General features: G+C 44.5%; 1 protein-coding gene across 1 annotated transcript in view; it reads left to right on the top strand.

Annotated features, from left to right (window-relative positions):
* The first annotated feature begins 6,094 nt into the window (after positions 1 to 6,094).
* SLC25A47 (solute carrier family 25 member 47) overlaps positions 6,095 to 15,389 on the top strand; it is a 42,847-nt gene continuing 33,552 nt past the window's right edge. The window contains exon 1 of the mRNA XM_053262336.1: positions 6,095 to 6,224. Coding sequence (XP_053118311.1) covers positions 6,197 to 6,224 — 28 coding nt within the window. The 5' untranslated portion in view covers positions 6,095 to 6,196. The remainder of the gene's footprint in view (positions 6,225 to 15,389) is intronic.

Genomic DNA, 15,389 nt, shown 5'->3' with positions numbered 1-15,389 from the left:
ACTTGCAACATTCCTTGGGCAGCTCCATAGCTGAAAATGGCAAAGTGTTGCATGCTGGGAATGGTATGGGAGAGCTATACACCTCTCAGATAAGATGAGCCCAAGGGAAAACCTGAAAATCTTCTCACACATTGGAAATACTGTATTTGGGCTTTGTTTCTTCATAATGGTGAGAGATCAAAGCAAGACTGGACTGGATTGCCCTGAAATGGTTTCCAGAGAGGCTAGTAAGGGAGGAGCCAAAGCTCCATGGCAGGACATCTGCTTTCAATGAAGAAAGTCCCAAGTTCAATCTGTTCTATGCCATCTCCAATTAAAAGGCTCCCACATAGCAGGTGATGGGGAAGACATTTGACTGGGCCATCAGAGAACTGCTGCCAGTCAGAGTAGACAGCACTGGACTAGATGGACAAACAGCCTGACTCAGTATAAAGCAGCATCATATGTGGTGGGAATAGAAGCCTGTCAGACTGGTGGCTCAAGTCCTGATCATCAGTATGAGGAAGGGGATGGGGTAGTCTTCACCAGTGTTCCCTCTAAGGCGTGTGCATTAATTTTAGTTCCTGCTCAGGTTAAATCAGGAAGGTCCCACCCTGAATGTGTGTGTGCACTCACTGCCTTGATATTGCTGCCCAGAATGAAACTTATTCCACACATGGATGAAAAACATTAGAGAGAACAATGGTCTTCACCCATCCCTTTTGGAACTGATTATGTTTGTAGATTAGTCAGGAGGTACACCCAACCTCAGGATGATATTTGAAAAAGTGTGCAGCTAGAAATGCTGATAAGAAGAGCAGTCCTCGTTCTCAGAGAAGCATGTGCCTAATATAAAATGTCCTGCTTGCCGAGGCTTGTGAATGTATATGGGGAAAACCTCTCATATGGCCACCTGCTAAGGCAGGATTATCCTAGGGGTGTGCACAGGTGCGGAGCCATCCAGATGGCAATTTGTGTCTGGCCCCGCCCGGTGGCCCTTCTAGTGATGCCGCATGCGTGTGACATCATGCACATGGGGGCATGGCTCAGGCTCTGGAGAGTCCTGAGTTAGCTCTCCACCCATGCCCGGGCTCTGGAGAGCCCCAGCGATCTCTTCCCCCGTCCATTTCAGGCAGTGTTTACTGCCTGACAGCCTTTATTTCCCTTTCTCTTCCTCCAGCGAGGGAGAGAAAGAGAAATAAATGCTGCCAGGCAGCAAGTGCTGCCTGATATGGGCAGGGGAGAGCATGCTTGGGCTGCCCCCCTTTGCACGTGATGTCATGTGCACGGGGGCATGGCCTGGGCTCCAGAGAGCCTGAGTGAGCTCTCCCCTGTCCATTTCAGGCACGGCATTTATTTCTCTTTTTCTCCCTCGCTGGAGGGAGAGAAAGGGAAATAAAGGCTGTCAGGCAGCAAATACTGCCTGAAATGGATGGGGGAAGAGCTCGCTCGGGGCTCTCCGGAGCTCAAGCCACGTCCCCGTGCACGTGACATCACATGCATGGGGGCTCTCAGCGGCCTTTTTCATCGGCGGCCTGGGTTCTTGGAACCCGTTCACACAATGGTGGCTGTGCCCCGGTTGTGCAAAAAACCAGGTGGCCTGGTTTGGTTTGAGTCCAGACTGTACTTGAACTGGACCGGGCATGTTCAGTTTTGCACACACACACCCCCGAACACCTCCTGACTCAGCTTGAGTTCGAGCCAGTTTGGGGGTTCTAAATATGAACTTTAAAAAAAACAAAACACCTCACCGCTGGGTCCAGTTCATACGGCGGCCTCCAGTGGGGTGCTGCCGTGGCTGTTGGGGTGGGTCTCAGAAGGTTTCTCCTCCCCTGACAGCCTCCCCCAGGTCTTCTTTGGGCTGTTAAGGACCATTTTCAGGCCTTTCCAGCCCTCTCCTGGCTCGTGGCAGCCATTTTGAAGGCTGCAGTGCATGTGCACTGACAATTTGCATGCCTGGGTGTGCCTTCAATTTTTTCTCTTCATATTTAGAACCTCCAAACTGGCCCAGGAGGGTTCAGCTCAAAGTCAAGCCGAGCTGAACCAAACCAGGCCCTGTTTGGCTCGAGGGCGAGCCATCGAACAGGCCCGGTTTGACAGTAAACTGGTTTGCACATCCCTAGATTCTCCAGAGACTATATACACTCCACACTCTTACTTATGACACTACTGCATTAATGCAGTCAAAGAGGAAGCATGAGTAACCCATGTTTCCTCTTTCCATACATCTCCTCATGTGAAGATGCATGAGTTATGCACATTTCAGAGATGCTGGGTATTGAACCAGCAATATCAGGGTCTGAGTGTCAAAGATAAGGTGAGGCGAAGATGAGGTGAGTTCTGGTCACCGTATCTTAAGCAGGATATTATAGAACTGGATATTGCAGGTGAACAACAGCAAGAGAGAGGGCATGCCCTCATCTCTTGTTTGTGGGCTTTAAATTTCAGAGGCATCTGGAAGCCCACTGTGTGAAACAGAATGCTGGACCTGATAGGGCTTGGGCCTGATCCAGCAGGGTTGTTCTTATGAGTGTGGGAATAATGTAGCATGATTATGCTACATTACAGCTGTTCCAGTGCTTACTCAGGCAGGGACCCTATATTCCAAGGCTCATCTTGGTCACCAGGAGTTGAAATCGACTCGATGGCACACTTTACCTTTGCCTTTCAAAATGGAGGCAGGACACTAGTGGGTCCCCCAAAGGATCTATATTAGGCAAATTCTATCTTAGGAATTATTAGGGAAGACTAAATAATAATTATAATTATAATTATAATTAATAATAAACAACTGACATGATTATAGTAGCACCTTATAAATGTATCGTTTGACCACATTTGGAATACTGTGTACATTCTGGTTGCCTTATCTCAAAAAGTATATTGTAAAAAGATATTGGAAAATCACAACTAAAACAATCCGGCGGCTGGAGCCTGATGCTCTATAAGGAAAGGCTAGACTGTTGGACCTTTTTTTTTGGTAGGAAAAAGATGACTAAAAGCTCTTTCAGGCAGGGATATATTCCAATTTCGGCACAACTTACAATGATCAACAAAATGAGAAAGGCGTACAAGGAAGTTGCGTAATTTTCTTAGCGCCACCTGCTGGCAATCTGCAGCAGTCAGTGAAAAACTCCTTTTTTTCTAACATGAGGGAAAAACCAAACATGTTTTTTTTCCTCAGATTGCCACAAATTGCCAGTTGATGATGCAAAGAATATTATGCGATGGTGCTATATGTCATGAGGATTTCTTGTTTTAACTTACTGTAATTTGCACTGAAGTTAGATATATCACCATTTGGAAGAACCCTAAGGGGAGAGGACATAATAGAGGGTTATAACATTAGGCATGGTGTGAAGAAAGTGACAGAACTGCGCTCCCTCTCCCTCTCCCCCCTAGAACCCAGGGTCAGGGTCACATAATGACATTAATTGGCAGTAGATTCAGGACAGTCATCTCAGTACAAAATAACGGAGGCATAACACGTGCATGGATAATAAAATTGGAAAGGATGAGTGTGATTAGATAATGGACAATTAATGAAATGTATACTATAAAGTGTGCAATATGCCAAAGAGCCATCTCCTGCAGTGTATTCTATTAACTAATAGAATACACTGCCACGAGATGTACTGATAGCAACTAACAGTTGGTTTCTAAAGGGGGTTAGACACATTCATGGAGAATTCAAGGGCTATTATCCATGATAGCTAAATGGAACCTCCATGCACAGTGTACTAGCTGCTGATAAATAATGGAAGAAGACCATTGACTTCTTGCCATTGGCTTCCAAGCTTTGTGGCTCCCGGCCGCAAGCCTGCTTAATTGCCCTCCCTCAAACGATGTTAGCAGAGCGTGTGCTCTGCTACCCCTGTTTGTTTGATCGTGTATCGCCAAAACTCGGCTCCACGGCGTGGTGACTCATGAGTAGCCCCCTGACCGAGGATACAACAAGCCTCCCTGTGTCGGGGGGCTCATCAGAATGCCCCGCGCACTCACGTGGGGCATGCTGGGACATCTGGGGGCTGGGAGGCACCCAATCCCCACTTCCCCAACTGGCTGCAGGTCAAGCCCGCTCTCCCCACTGAACCTTCTTATTACTGATTGATTGATTGATTGATTGATTTACATTTCTAGCCCGCCCTATACCCAAAGGTCTCAGAGCAGGTTATAATAAAACCAATATAAAACATAATGAAAATACATCATCATAAAATAAAAAACACAGTAAAACTACAGGGCCTGCTTGTGTGGAGAGCCTTAGTGAGTTTTAGCATAATCATCAGAAAGAAAAGAATATATCTTAGAAATATTGATTTTGACCTTGATAGCAGGATTGATGTTGAAAAGGTCCCTGGTTCTTATCAAGAAGAACATTCTCCTTATGTTCCTAAGCAAAGTCTTTAGACTAGGCAGATCTGAGAGTGGTGCAGTCACCCATGATCCTGACCTGGTCCTGACACTGCACATTTAAAGCTCACACATGTGAACGTTTAGGAAATGCACATGATGCATACGCCTAAGTGGGCAACTGGTGTATGCCACAGTTGGAAAGCAGGAACAAGCAAGGTGCACCAGGCCAGAGGTTTCTTGAGAAGCCATTCACTCAAATGTCCTTTCTCTTAGGACAGAGATTTTATGACAGGAGAACTTTAGAAGTGTATGTCATGATGCACCTCTGACCATACTTGGCAAAATCTGATGAATCACATGGATGAGGAGAGAAGTGCTTGTTAATAAGGCACGGCACATTGTTAAGGGTTAACTAGGGAAAGCTACTGGATAACTCTGCACACAAGGAAGATTTTGTCATGTCTGTCTCCCCCTCTGATTAAGCCTGTGTGTTGATTTGTGGCTGTGCAGTACACAGAACAACTGTCTCCTGTTTGCCTGCTATGGGCTTAGGGCAGTTTGCAGGATTGGGTCAATAATCTGAAGTTTCTTAGAGAACAGGTTATAAATTGTAGCTGGGAATGATGGGAGTTGTAGTTCAGCAACATCTGGAGGAACCCTGGTTGGGAAACACTGGTCGACAGTCTAGGAGAGCTGGTCTTGTGGTAGCAAGCATGAATTGTCCCCTTTGCTAAGCAAGGTCTGCCCTGGTTGCATTTGAATGGGAGACTACATGTGTGAGCACTCTAAGATATTCCCCTTAGGCGATGGGGCTGGCCCAGGGTCTCCCAGTGAGCATCGTGGCTGAGCAGGGATTTGAACCCAGGCCTTCTCAGTCCAACCTTCTAATCCCAAGACCACACTGTTTCTTCCCTTAGGCTGCACGTACCCTGTTTCGTTTCCTTGTCCCTCAAGGGTGGAGGGTAGATCCTGGATCCAGGGTCATGATGAAACCTACACAGTCAAACCACTCATCCATCTAGTCCAGTGCTGTTTGCAGCTCTCCAGGGCCTTAGGCAGACCCTTTCCTGGCATGGCAACCTATTTAACTGGAGATGCCTAGGATGAGGCCTTAGCTCAGTGGCAGAGCATGTGCTTTGCATGCAGAAGGGCCCAGGTTCACTCTCCGGCAGCATCTCCAACTAGGGTTGAGAGAGACTCCTGCCTGAAGCCTTGGAGAGCCGCTGCCATTCAGTACAGACAACACTGAGCTAGATGGACCAATGGTCTACTCCATATAAGGCAGCTTCCTATGTTCCCATAGGGACCTTTCGAATGCAAAGCAAGTGCACTACTACTGAGCCATGCACTAGTGACCCTACATCTAAATACCTTTGGCCACTTGAACTGAATAGCAAGGTTGTTCAGCATGGTCAGCCCCTGTTGACCCAAGAGGGCTGGCCAATGAGGTCATGGAACTTCACGGCAATTGGCAAACATCCCAAGTGCCATCTAATCCTGCCTAATTCACCCGGAACGCTTCTTGGCCTCTGGTGATTTGCAGGGCAAAAGGCACAGAGATGAAGGTTGCCATTTGCCTGCTCTGGTTCAGCTCTTCCTCACGGAGTTATGCATTGACAGTATTCCTGGGGCTGACTCAAAGTCCCAGCCACAGCCTGTCAACTCAGCCACATATGCCTTGAAGCACATCTTCAGGGAGAGGTGCCGGCAGCTAGCACGGCTAGCTTCAGCCTCTTGCTCAATCACACTGCATCCCATTCAGAGGGCTCTCTCATTCCTGGAAAGACTGGGGGGTTTGCTTGCCTCCCTCTTGCTGAGCAGCTCAAGCATTTTGGCCTGGACAAGCGAAGGCAGCTGGCAGATGGATTTCATTGCTGGGGCCATTGGAGGTAAATAAATAAATAAATTATCTGCTAGCATCTTGATGAAGCAAAACAGCTGTATTTCCTTGCGATTCACTTTCAGGCAGCTCTCCATGCCAGAAATGGCCATGCTAAAGACCTTCAGGGCAAACTGAAGGCAGAGATTGATTGGCAGGAGATGAGTGTTGAAGTTAATAACTGCTGTGACCATGCCAATCATCCTTCCAGGTCTAGTTCTCTGATAGGAACATGGATAAATTATGGTCAAGATGACCAACAGGAAGATGAAGATGGCAGGATTAATCCCATAAAGTGTGACCTGGAAACTACTGTAGGGAAATGAAGCAGAATCTCAAAAGGTATCGACAAACTGGCTAGAGAAAGTCATCCCAGAAACTGGCCTCACCTCTTTTCTTCTTAGTTGATCCAGTGTTGTGGACACTGTTGGATCATCCCTTGGGCAGGCTATAGGGCTTTGTGGAATGCATTCATTTTCAAATTTTGTTTTGTGTGGTAGGATGATCAACAGAATGCAGAGCGGACGTGGAGGAGACTTTGGGCCGGTTCTCATAAACAAAACAATGTCTGGGAAATGAAAACTGGGGATTCCAGCAGTCTGCACGCTCCTGTGGAGCATGTTGTGCGAACTCAGGAATTTTTTTTTTGCTGGTCCCACATTTGTACCATGAAAGCTCAACATGTAAACTGAGATAATTAATCTTAGCTTTGAACTCGGTTTCTCAATGTTGGGCAATTGTTGGGATTTCACAGTGCAAATCTGAGATTTGCGGAAAATCCTGAGTTCAAACAACACACTCTGTGGGAGTACATACACCACTGAGATCTCCAGTTTCCGTCTATGATTTCATTTTGAAATAGGAAACTATTTTGGATGGCAAGCAGGCAGGCATAAGGGTAGGCCTTTTAAAATGGCCAAGATTTGCAATTATACATTTCTAGGATATGTGTAAACAATTATGTTGTAATAGAAGGGATGAGGGATCACCTCTAAATGCTCATTTAGATGGAGTGGTTTTCATTTCAAAATAGCTCCTTCCAGGTGTATGGAAGGTTCCAAAGACCAGCAACTATGTGTTCCATTCTGGCACCCACATGGTAAGTGCCAGGGAGTCAGCCCTTCAGACTGCACAGTCCCGAAATTTATTTATTTATTTTACATATTTGTATACTGCCAACTACCAAAGTGTCTAGGTGGGAAAATGGTCCCGGTTAGCTGTATGGATGTCAAGAGAGCCGTGTGGGCTGATGAATGTGTGCCATGCCTGTTTGGCTTGTGGGGCTCAAGAGCACCGAAACAGCATCCTTGCTCTCTGAAATGAGTGATTTCTTTCTAGATGATACCAAAGGCCAAGATCTGTAGGACACAAGTCAAATTATCAATTTTGGACCACATTGCTGATTATCCTTTTGCATTGCCCCCACCCAAAGGTTTTGATTATCAAAGTTTGATATCAGCTCTGGATGACACAAATCTGGAAAATATGCTGGTTTTGCGTAGAAAAAGCATGAAAACAGCACGTTTGATCAGTTTTGGTACATCTGCCTTACAAATCTTGTATATGCTGGTTTGGGGGCATCAATAAAATTTAAATAGAGTAACTGATGCTCCAGAAACAAACATTTATAATCATGCATACCTATTTTTGTTTCTTGAACATGGAGTTCATTAAACACATTTCCTTTTTCTAAAAATAAGATAAAATATATTGGCCTCCCCGTACAATTAGTGTTCCCGCTAACAAGGATTCCCAGATGTTGTTGACTACAACTCCCAGAATCCCCAGCTGCAATGGCTTTTGCTTGGGGATTATGGGAGTTGTAGTCAACAACATCTGGGAATCCCTGTTAGAGGGGACACTGCCCACAACCTGCAAATACTCCAAACGTTTGAGTTTTCCCCCCCAAAATTCTTGGGGACTGTGTGTGTGGGTGTGTGGGAGATGGAGAGGGAGAGGGAGGAGACACAAAATAGTTCTGTGCTGCAAAATGGTTGGCTGGAAATGACACTGGAAGCCATTTCTGGATGTCCATGAACTGCAGATAGGCAAATTTTGCCAATTTTTAAAACTGTAGATAATGAGGTCAGCCGTGGATATGTGAAACTGTGGGTGCCAGGACCGCAGATAATGAGGGCCATCTGAATAAAAATAGTGACTGCATTATAAGATAAAGTACTTCTTTAATGAGAGTTTTATCAGTTACGAGATCTGCAAGCTGGGGAACAAAGAAAAGAATAGGAAAATTACCCTAACCATAACAGATAGAAATATACACATTTGCATTTAATCATACACACTTGCTTGGGGAAGAGCTGTATGATATAGAAGGGAACCAGATTGCCATAGTATTGGTATTCAGAGTTGGATTCCTTCTTAGCCTACCTAACTTGTTGAGTTAGGTTGTAAATAATTTCAAAATTCCCCAAATATTTCCCACCCATTGATTTTTGTGGAGTTTTGAGTGATTGTTTTTACAAACTAGCAACACACAAGCAACAAGAACCCTATTCACACATTACGTTCAATGCAGTACTGTCTGTGTACAATGTACACATATATGGATTTGTAGATACATACAATGGCCATTCATATGTTATGTTCAACATTCATATGACGAGTGTACAGTGTACCCAGGTACAGCAGATCTGTACATAGGTACAGTCATTCACATGTTATGCTGAACACAGGTACAGCAGTACACTTCCTGTCTGTACCATGCATTTGAAGGACCTGTATCCAAGTTCACTTTTAAAATGAACACAGGTACAGTCATTAACACAAACATGTGTACAAGTGTACAGACATCTCTACACTTGTACAGCATAATGTCTGAATCAGCCTAAAGTTATCCCCATGTTACACTCAAAAGCAGGTGCAACACAAACTCAATTCTGACATTATGTTGTAGGAATGCGCAGGTGTCAGTTTACTTGTAAATGTTTTTGTGTGAATGACTGTACCTGTGTTCATTTTAAAAGTGAACCTGTGTACAGGCCCCTCAGATGAGAGGGTACAGATAGGAAGTGGACAGCTGTACCTGCATTCAGCATAATGTGTGAATAACTGTACCTGTGTAACAGATCTGTGCACACCGTACACTCATTGTATGAACGTTACACATAACGTGAATAGCGCGATAACATCTAAATATGCCGAAGGAAGCTTGTGGCTTTAGCCAGTGCCTCCCCAGAGCTGCCATGAGACACGGGAAGGCTAAAATTAAGTAATATAGATACTTTCCCGGTCAACCAGGTATTATAGATGGATAATGTTTATTACATAATGCAGCTTTGTTTCACGTGACTTATCCAAAGCATTACATGCCAGGGTTTTTTTTCACTGGAAGCAAACTGTTTACTAATGAATGACAAATGTCAATTCTGTGAATAGACACCACTGAGGTTTGTTCTGACTTCTCTCAGGGAAGCCTGGCTCTGATATAAATAAGCTGGCAAGAGGTCGAGGCTTGATCTAGTTACTTGTAGGATTGCACAAGGCAAAAAGCATTTTGTGACGACAAGTATTAAGAACTAGAGCAATGCACGTTATCATTTTTACTAGAAAGGGCTAGACGAATGTGGCACATGGATGTGGAATATGTTACAGATTATTCACCTTGTCAGATCCAGATCTTTTAAATTCTGGCAGCTGCTTATGCTAATTGCCCTGGGTGGTTCTGTCTCTCCATTGAGAGATTACCGGGTTAGAGTGCTTGACTGACACACTGGGAAGAGAGAGTCACACGGTGCAGAGCTCCTGAGGCTGCCCCATTTCAGAATGTGGGAGTGAGGGAGATGCAACTGAATGCTCCTTCCTGTTAAAAATGTCCCGTCCATAGGAAACAAACCTATCTGGGAGACGGCCAAGACAGAACTCCCTGCTTCTGCCCTCCCTTGGTGTGCAAAGCATGCTCAGCACCTTTTGTCCAGCCTAGAATGCCTGCCTGCCCACCCACCCATCCCATCCTCCATCCTTCCTTCCTTCCCTCCTTCCTTCCTGGCAGGAGCCTACGTTGTCCAGTAACATCCTCTTCCTCTGCTCCAGTCTCCCACTTCTCCTTTGGAAAGGAGAACTGGAGTGGAAGCAACACACAAAGCAGACCCCTTCCAGTGGATCTTATCAGACCAGTAGATTCAGCTAGGAGCAGGTGGTCCTGAAGATATCTAGCCCAAACCGTTTAAGGCCATGGGGCAGCTCTTCATGCTACTCTGAGTATGTGGGCCCTGCAGGATTTCATCCACTGGCCTTGAGATAGCTATTATTATTTTATTATTATTATTACATTTATATCCCGCTCTTCCTCCAAGGAGCCCAGAGTGGTGTACTACATACTTAGGTTTCTATTTCACAACAACCCTGTGAAGTAGGTTAGGCTGAGAGAGAAGTGACTGGCCCCGAGTCACCCAGCTAGTCTCATGGCTGAATGGGGATTTGAACTCGGGTCTCCCCAGTCCTAGTCCAGCACTCTAACCACTACACCATGCTGGCTCTTACACTGGCATCCAACCTTTCTTCCATTATGGAAGTTTGAACTCAGGCAGCATACATGAGGCTCCTAAGTGTTCTGGTCACCCATCCAGGCACTGACCAGACCTATACCTCCTTAGGCAAGGAAGCAGTATCATGTTCCTTCAGACCATGCCCTGGGATGGCCCATTTCCAGATATTGACACCACTCCTTATGTTCGTGGGCTGCATTAAAAGCCACACACTGAAAAGTTTGAGAGCTGAAGCAGCCTGATCTTGCGTGTGTTCCAATGTGCAAGGATGTTGCCAGTCCAGCAGGATTGCATTAAATGTTGAAAACTCTGGCACTGTGATAACAAAGGAATTCTTGCTGCATAAACTGAGGCTTGGAAACCTTGGGACGTGCTCTGGATGTCTTTTTCCCTGAAGAAAATGTCATCTTGGAATGCAGCAAAGATATCGATGTGGCATGTATTGCAAAGGCAGTAAACATTCTTCCAGTCAACCTTTTTGATTAAAAGTATCATGTTGGATGTTAAAAACTGCATTAAAAAAAAAAATCACAACGCTCTTGCCTATCTATCTATCTATCTATCTAATCTGTAGACTTTCCCAAACCGCTGTCTCTGGACAACATAAAACAGATTAAAAATGAGAACCTTAAAACAATTTAAAAGCAAAGTTAAGTAAAAAAAGCTTGGGTAAATAAATGTGTCTTTAGAGACTTTTAAAAAGTTGTCAAAGATGGGGAGGCTTTTATTTCAGCAGGGAGCACATTCCAGACTCTTGGAGCAGCAACAGAGAAGGCCCGTCCCTGTGTAGCCACCAGATGAGCTGGTGGCAACTGCAGACGAACCTCTTTGGATGATCTCAATGGGCGGTGGGTCTCATGGTGAAGAAGACGTTATCTTAAATACCCAGGGCCTAAGCTGTTTAGGGCTTTATAGGTTATAACCAGAACCTTGTATTTTGCCTGGAAACTTATTGGTAGCCAGTGTAGTTCTTTCAATACATTAGTAAAATGGTCTTTCCAAGATGACCTGGAGACCAACATGGCTGCTGCATTCTGTGCCAGCTGTAGTTTCCAGACTACATACAAAGGCAGCCCCACATAGAGCGCATTGCAGTAGTCGAGTCTGGAGGTTACCAGCATATGTAGCACTATTCTGAGGTCATTTATCTCAAGAAATGGGTGCAGCTGGCGTATCAGCTGAAGCTGATAAAACTTCTGGCCACTGCCTCAACCTGGGACACCAGGAAGATGTTTAGATCCAGAAGCACTCCCAGACTGTGTACCTGTTCCTTCTGGGGAAGTGTGACCCCATCCAGAACTGGCAGATTAAAATTGTCTCCCAGGTTCCAATCCCGCACAGTAAGTTCCTCCATATTTTCTGGATTCAGTCTCAATTTGTTATCCCTCATCCAGGCCATCACCATCTCCAGGCAGGCATTTAGGGAGGTTATGCCTTTGCCTAATGGTATTGAAATGGAGGAATAGATTTGGGTGTCATCAGCATACTGATAACACCCTGCACCAAAATCTCCTGATGATCTCTCCCAGCGGTTTCATGTAGATGTTAAAAAGCACTGGAGACAGCATGGAGCCTTGGGGAATGCCATATGAAAGTTCACGTTTTGAAGAACAACAGTCTCCAAGTGACACAATTTAGAATCTGCCCAAGAGGTAGGAGTGGAATCACAGCAAAGCAGTACCTCCCACCCCCAACCACCTCAGATGCTCCAGAAGGAAGCTATGGTCAATAGTATCGAAAGCCGCTGAGAGAACCAAAAGCCGCTGAGAGAGATCCCTAGCTTAGATATACTGCCTCTCCTGCAGCATATCTCGCTCTACTGGAGGTCCCAAACCACTGAAGGGCATTCACTTTGGCTCGCTGCCATGGTCTCCTCTCAGTAGTGCTTGAGGGCTGTTACAGAAAGATCCCATTTGCAGAGCAATTATGTCCCTGTGGCTCAGAACAGATCAGAACTATTGAGCATGTCCTTCTATGCTACCTGTGACGTTAGAGACAATTTTACAGTTTTCTGCTCTGACTCTAACCCTGCCATTACACATAGCGTTGCCAAGTTATGTGCGGCTGCGATCAGCATCTGTTGAAGGATGATAGGCTGTGAGCCCCCTTAATCGCGTTCTTGATGACTCTGGATTGACCTCGCACTTGCCCATGACTTCATACCCATTGTTTTATTGCATTTTACTGCATTTTATTGTCCTTCTATTGCTTTTTCTAATTTTAAATCTGGACTTTTACAATTTTATACCCCCCTTTTAATCGTTTCTGTGCATTTTTATAATAGAAACTGAATTATTATATTTTATCTCTTGTAATTTTAGTAATTTTAGGTTTTTAGCCTTTTTAGTATTAAAGTGTATATTCTATCTATTTTACTTTTAAAACTGCAATTATTCTTGGTTTTAGCCTTTTGATGATATGTACTAATATGTATTCTAACTTGCTTTTTAAAATTGCAATCATCATTAATTTTAGCATTGTCATGATATCATCATAACATCATCATATAACATGTAATTTTTAACCTGTATTAATTTTATTTTGGTCTCTGACCGTAATAAAGGATTGATTGATTGAGAGAGATCCCTGTGTGTTTAGTCTCATACTGAGGCTTCACAAACTATTGTACTCCTCTAGTGATAGGCCTGTTCATCAGCAATTAGGCACCAAACCGGCAACATTATTTATATATTTCTGGGGATTTTTCTTTTTTATGTTGTGTTATGGAACTGCCCAGAGCTGATTCCAGGTTTTTGCAGGCTCTTGGGCAAAAGGCTATCAATGCCCCTGCCTTAGCCCTAGTTTGAATTTTATGTGTATATTGTTGTGAATTGGGGGTCGTTAGTTGATTAGCCATTCTGTTGTAAGCTAATCGCTGGATGATGGGCTAAGAGGCCCAGAGGATGCAGCAACACCAAGATGGGTCTGTCAAAAAGCACGTAGGACCCACTTGAAGGGAGGGGCTAAAGGGGCATTATTCTGTCCCCTTCCCACCCCACTACAAGGCAGTGTAGGAGAAATAGGTGAGTTGCTAGATGAGAGAGACTCAAGGAAGGGTTTTAGAGAGAGCCTGGAATGGGACAGCCAGGCAGAGAGCAGCAGCATCTCAGGATGCAGGATTTGGCCTTCTGGTGCAACCTGCTGCTGACTTCCAAGAATGATCTGTTATCATCTATCTCCATCATAAGAACATAAGAACAGCCCTGCTGCTGAAAGGCCCACCCAAGGCCTTTCTAGTCCCGTAGATGCCTCTGAGAAGCCCACAGGCAAGAGATGAGGGTTATTGTGGCTGGGGAGGATGATGGGATGATGGGAGCTGTAGTTTTGCAACAGCTGGAGACCCAGCTGTAAGTTGGAATTGCCTACTCCTGCCTTAGACCTTGTATTAAATGGGTGATATGTGAGGTATGTCAAGGTCTGAGGCAAAGTTGGGTGAGACAAAGCGAGGCAGTGGCCAATGCTGGGCACTGTAATAACAGCTGGCCCAGAATGAGTCATCCAAGTTGGTCTCTGGGTCATCTTGGAGAGACCATATTACTCCTGTATTGTAAGAGTTACACTGGCTGCTGATAGGTTTCTGGGCAAAATACAAGGTGCTGGTTATTACCTAAAAAGACCTAAATGGCTTGGGCCCTGGGTATTTAAGAGAACGTCTTCTTTGTCATGATCCCCACCGCCCATTGAGATCTTCAGGAGAGGTCTGTCTGCAGTTGCCACCGGCTCGTCTGGTGGCTACTCATGGACGGGCCTTCTCCGCTGCTGCCCCGAAGTTTTAGAATGTTCTCCCTATTGAAATAAGAGCTTCCCCATCTCTCACAATTTAAAAAAAAATCTTTAAAGACGCATCTGTTCACCGAGGCTTTTCACTAAATACTGTTTTAATAGTTTTAACACCATTTTAAAATATTATTTTAAAAATTTTAAATTGTTCTAATATTTTGATTTTCTGCTGTCATTTATTTTAACTCATGTTTTAATTTGTGTTGTCATTTATTTTGTTCTGTTGTAAACCACCCAGAGACGTAACTTTGGGTGGTATAAAAGTATGTTAAATAAAATAAAATAAAATAAAATGACAGCAGTGACCTGAGTGCCTTTGTAGCATAGGCAGACCTGATATGTACATCACATCCATGGTGTTTTTGGTTAATCCATTCATTAATCCAGGGTGTTGAATCATTCATTGAATGGTACTTTAGTTACTTTTATTCCAGTCCTGGCGTAGAGGCGGGGCTAAGAAATAGCCAGCAGCAAAAGCACTGAAAAGCAGTCTGCACTTGCTTCTCTGTACATAATATCTGTCTCATTAAACCATTAATATTCGTGATTCAACTCTACTGTCATCATCATCAATTTTATTATGGCCGTTGGCCAGCAGAAATAGGAATAACAAATATACTCAATACAACGATCAATAAAAGAGTGCTAAAACAACTCTACTGTCTTGTCCTTGCATTGATTGATTGATTGATTGATTGATTAAGTGCTGTCAAGTTAGTGTTGACTCTTAGCGACCACATAGATAGATTCTCTCCAGGATGATCTGTCCAACTTGGCCTTTAAGGTCTCTCAGTGGTACATTAATTGATGTTGTGATGGGGTCCATCCACCTTGCAACTGGCCATCCTCTTCTTCTCTTTCCTTAAACTTTCCCCAGCATTATGGACTTCTCA

Source organism: Hemicordylus capensis, chromosome 1 (genome assembly GCF_027244095.1).
Source record: "Hemicordylus capensis ecotype Gifberg chromosome 1, rHemCap1.1.pri, whole genome shotgun sequence".
Taxonomy (NCBI): Eukaryota; Metazoa; Chordata; class Lepidosauria; order Squamata; family Cordylidae; genus Hemicordylus; species Hemicordylus capensis.
The sequence above is the reverse complement of the archived record's forward strand: the minus strand, read 5'-3'. Positions and strand labels throughout refer to the sequence as shown.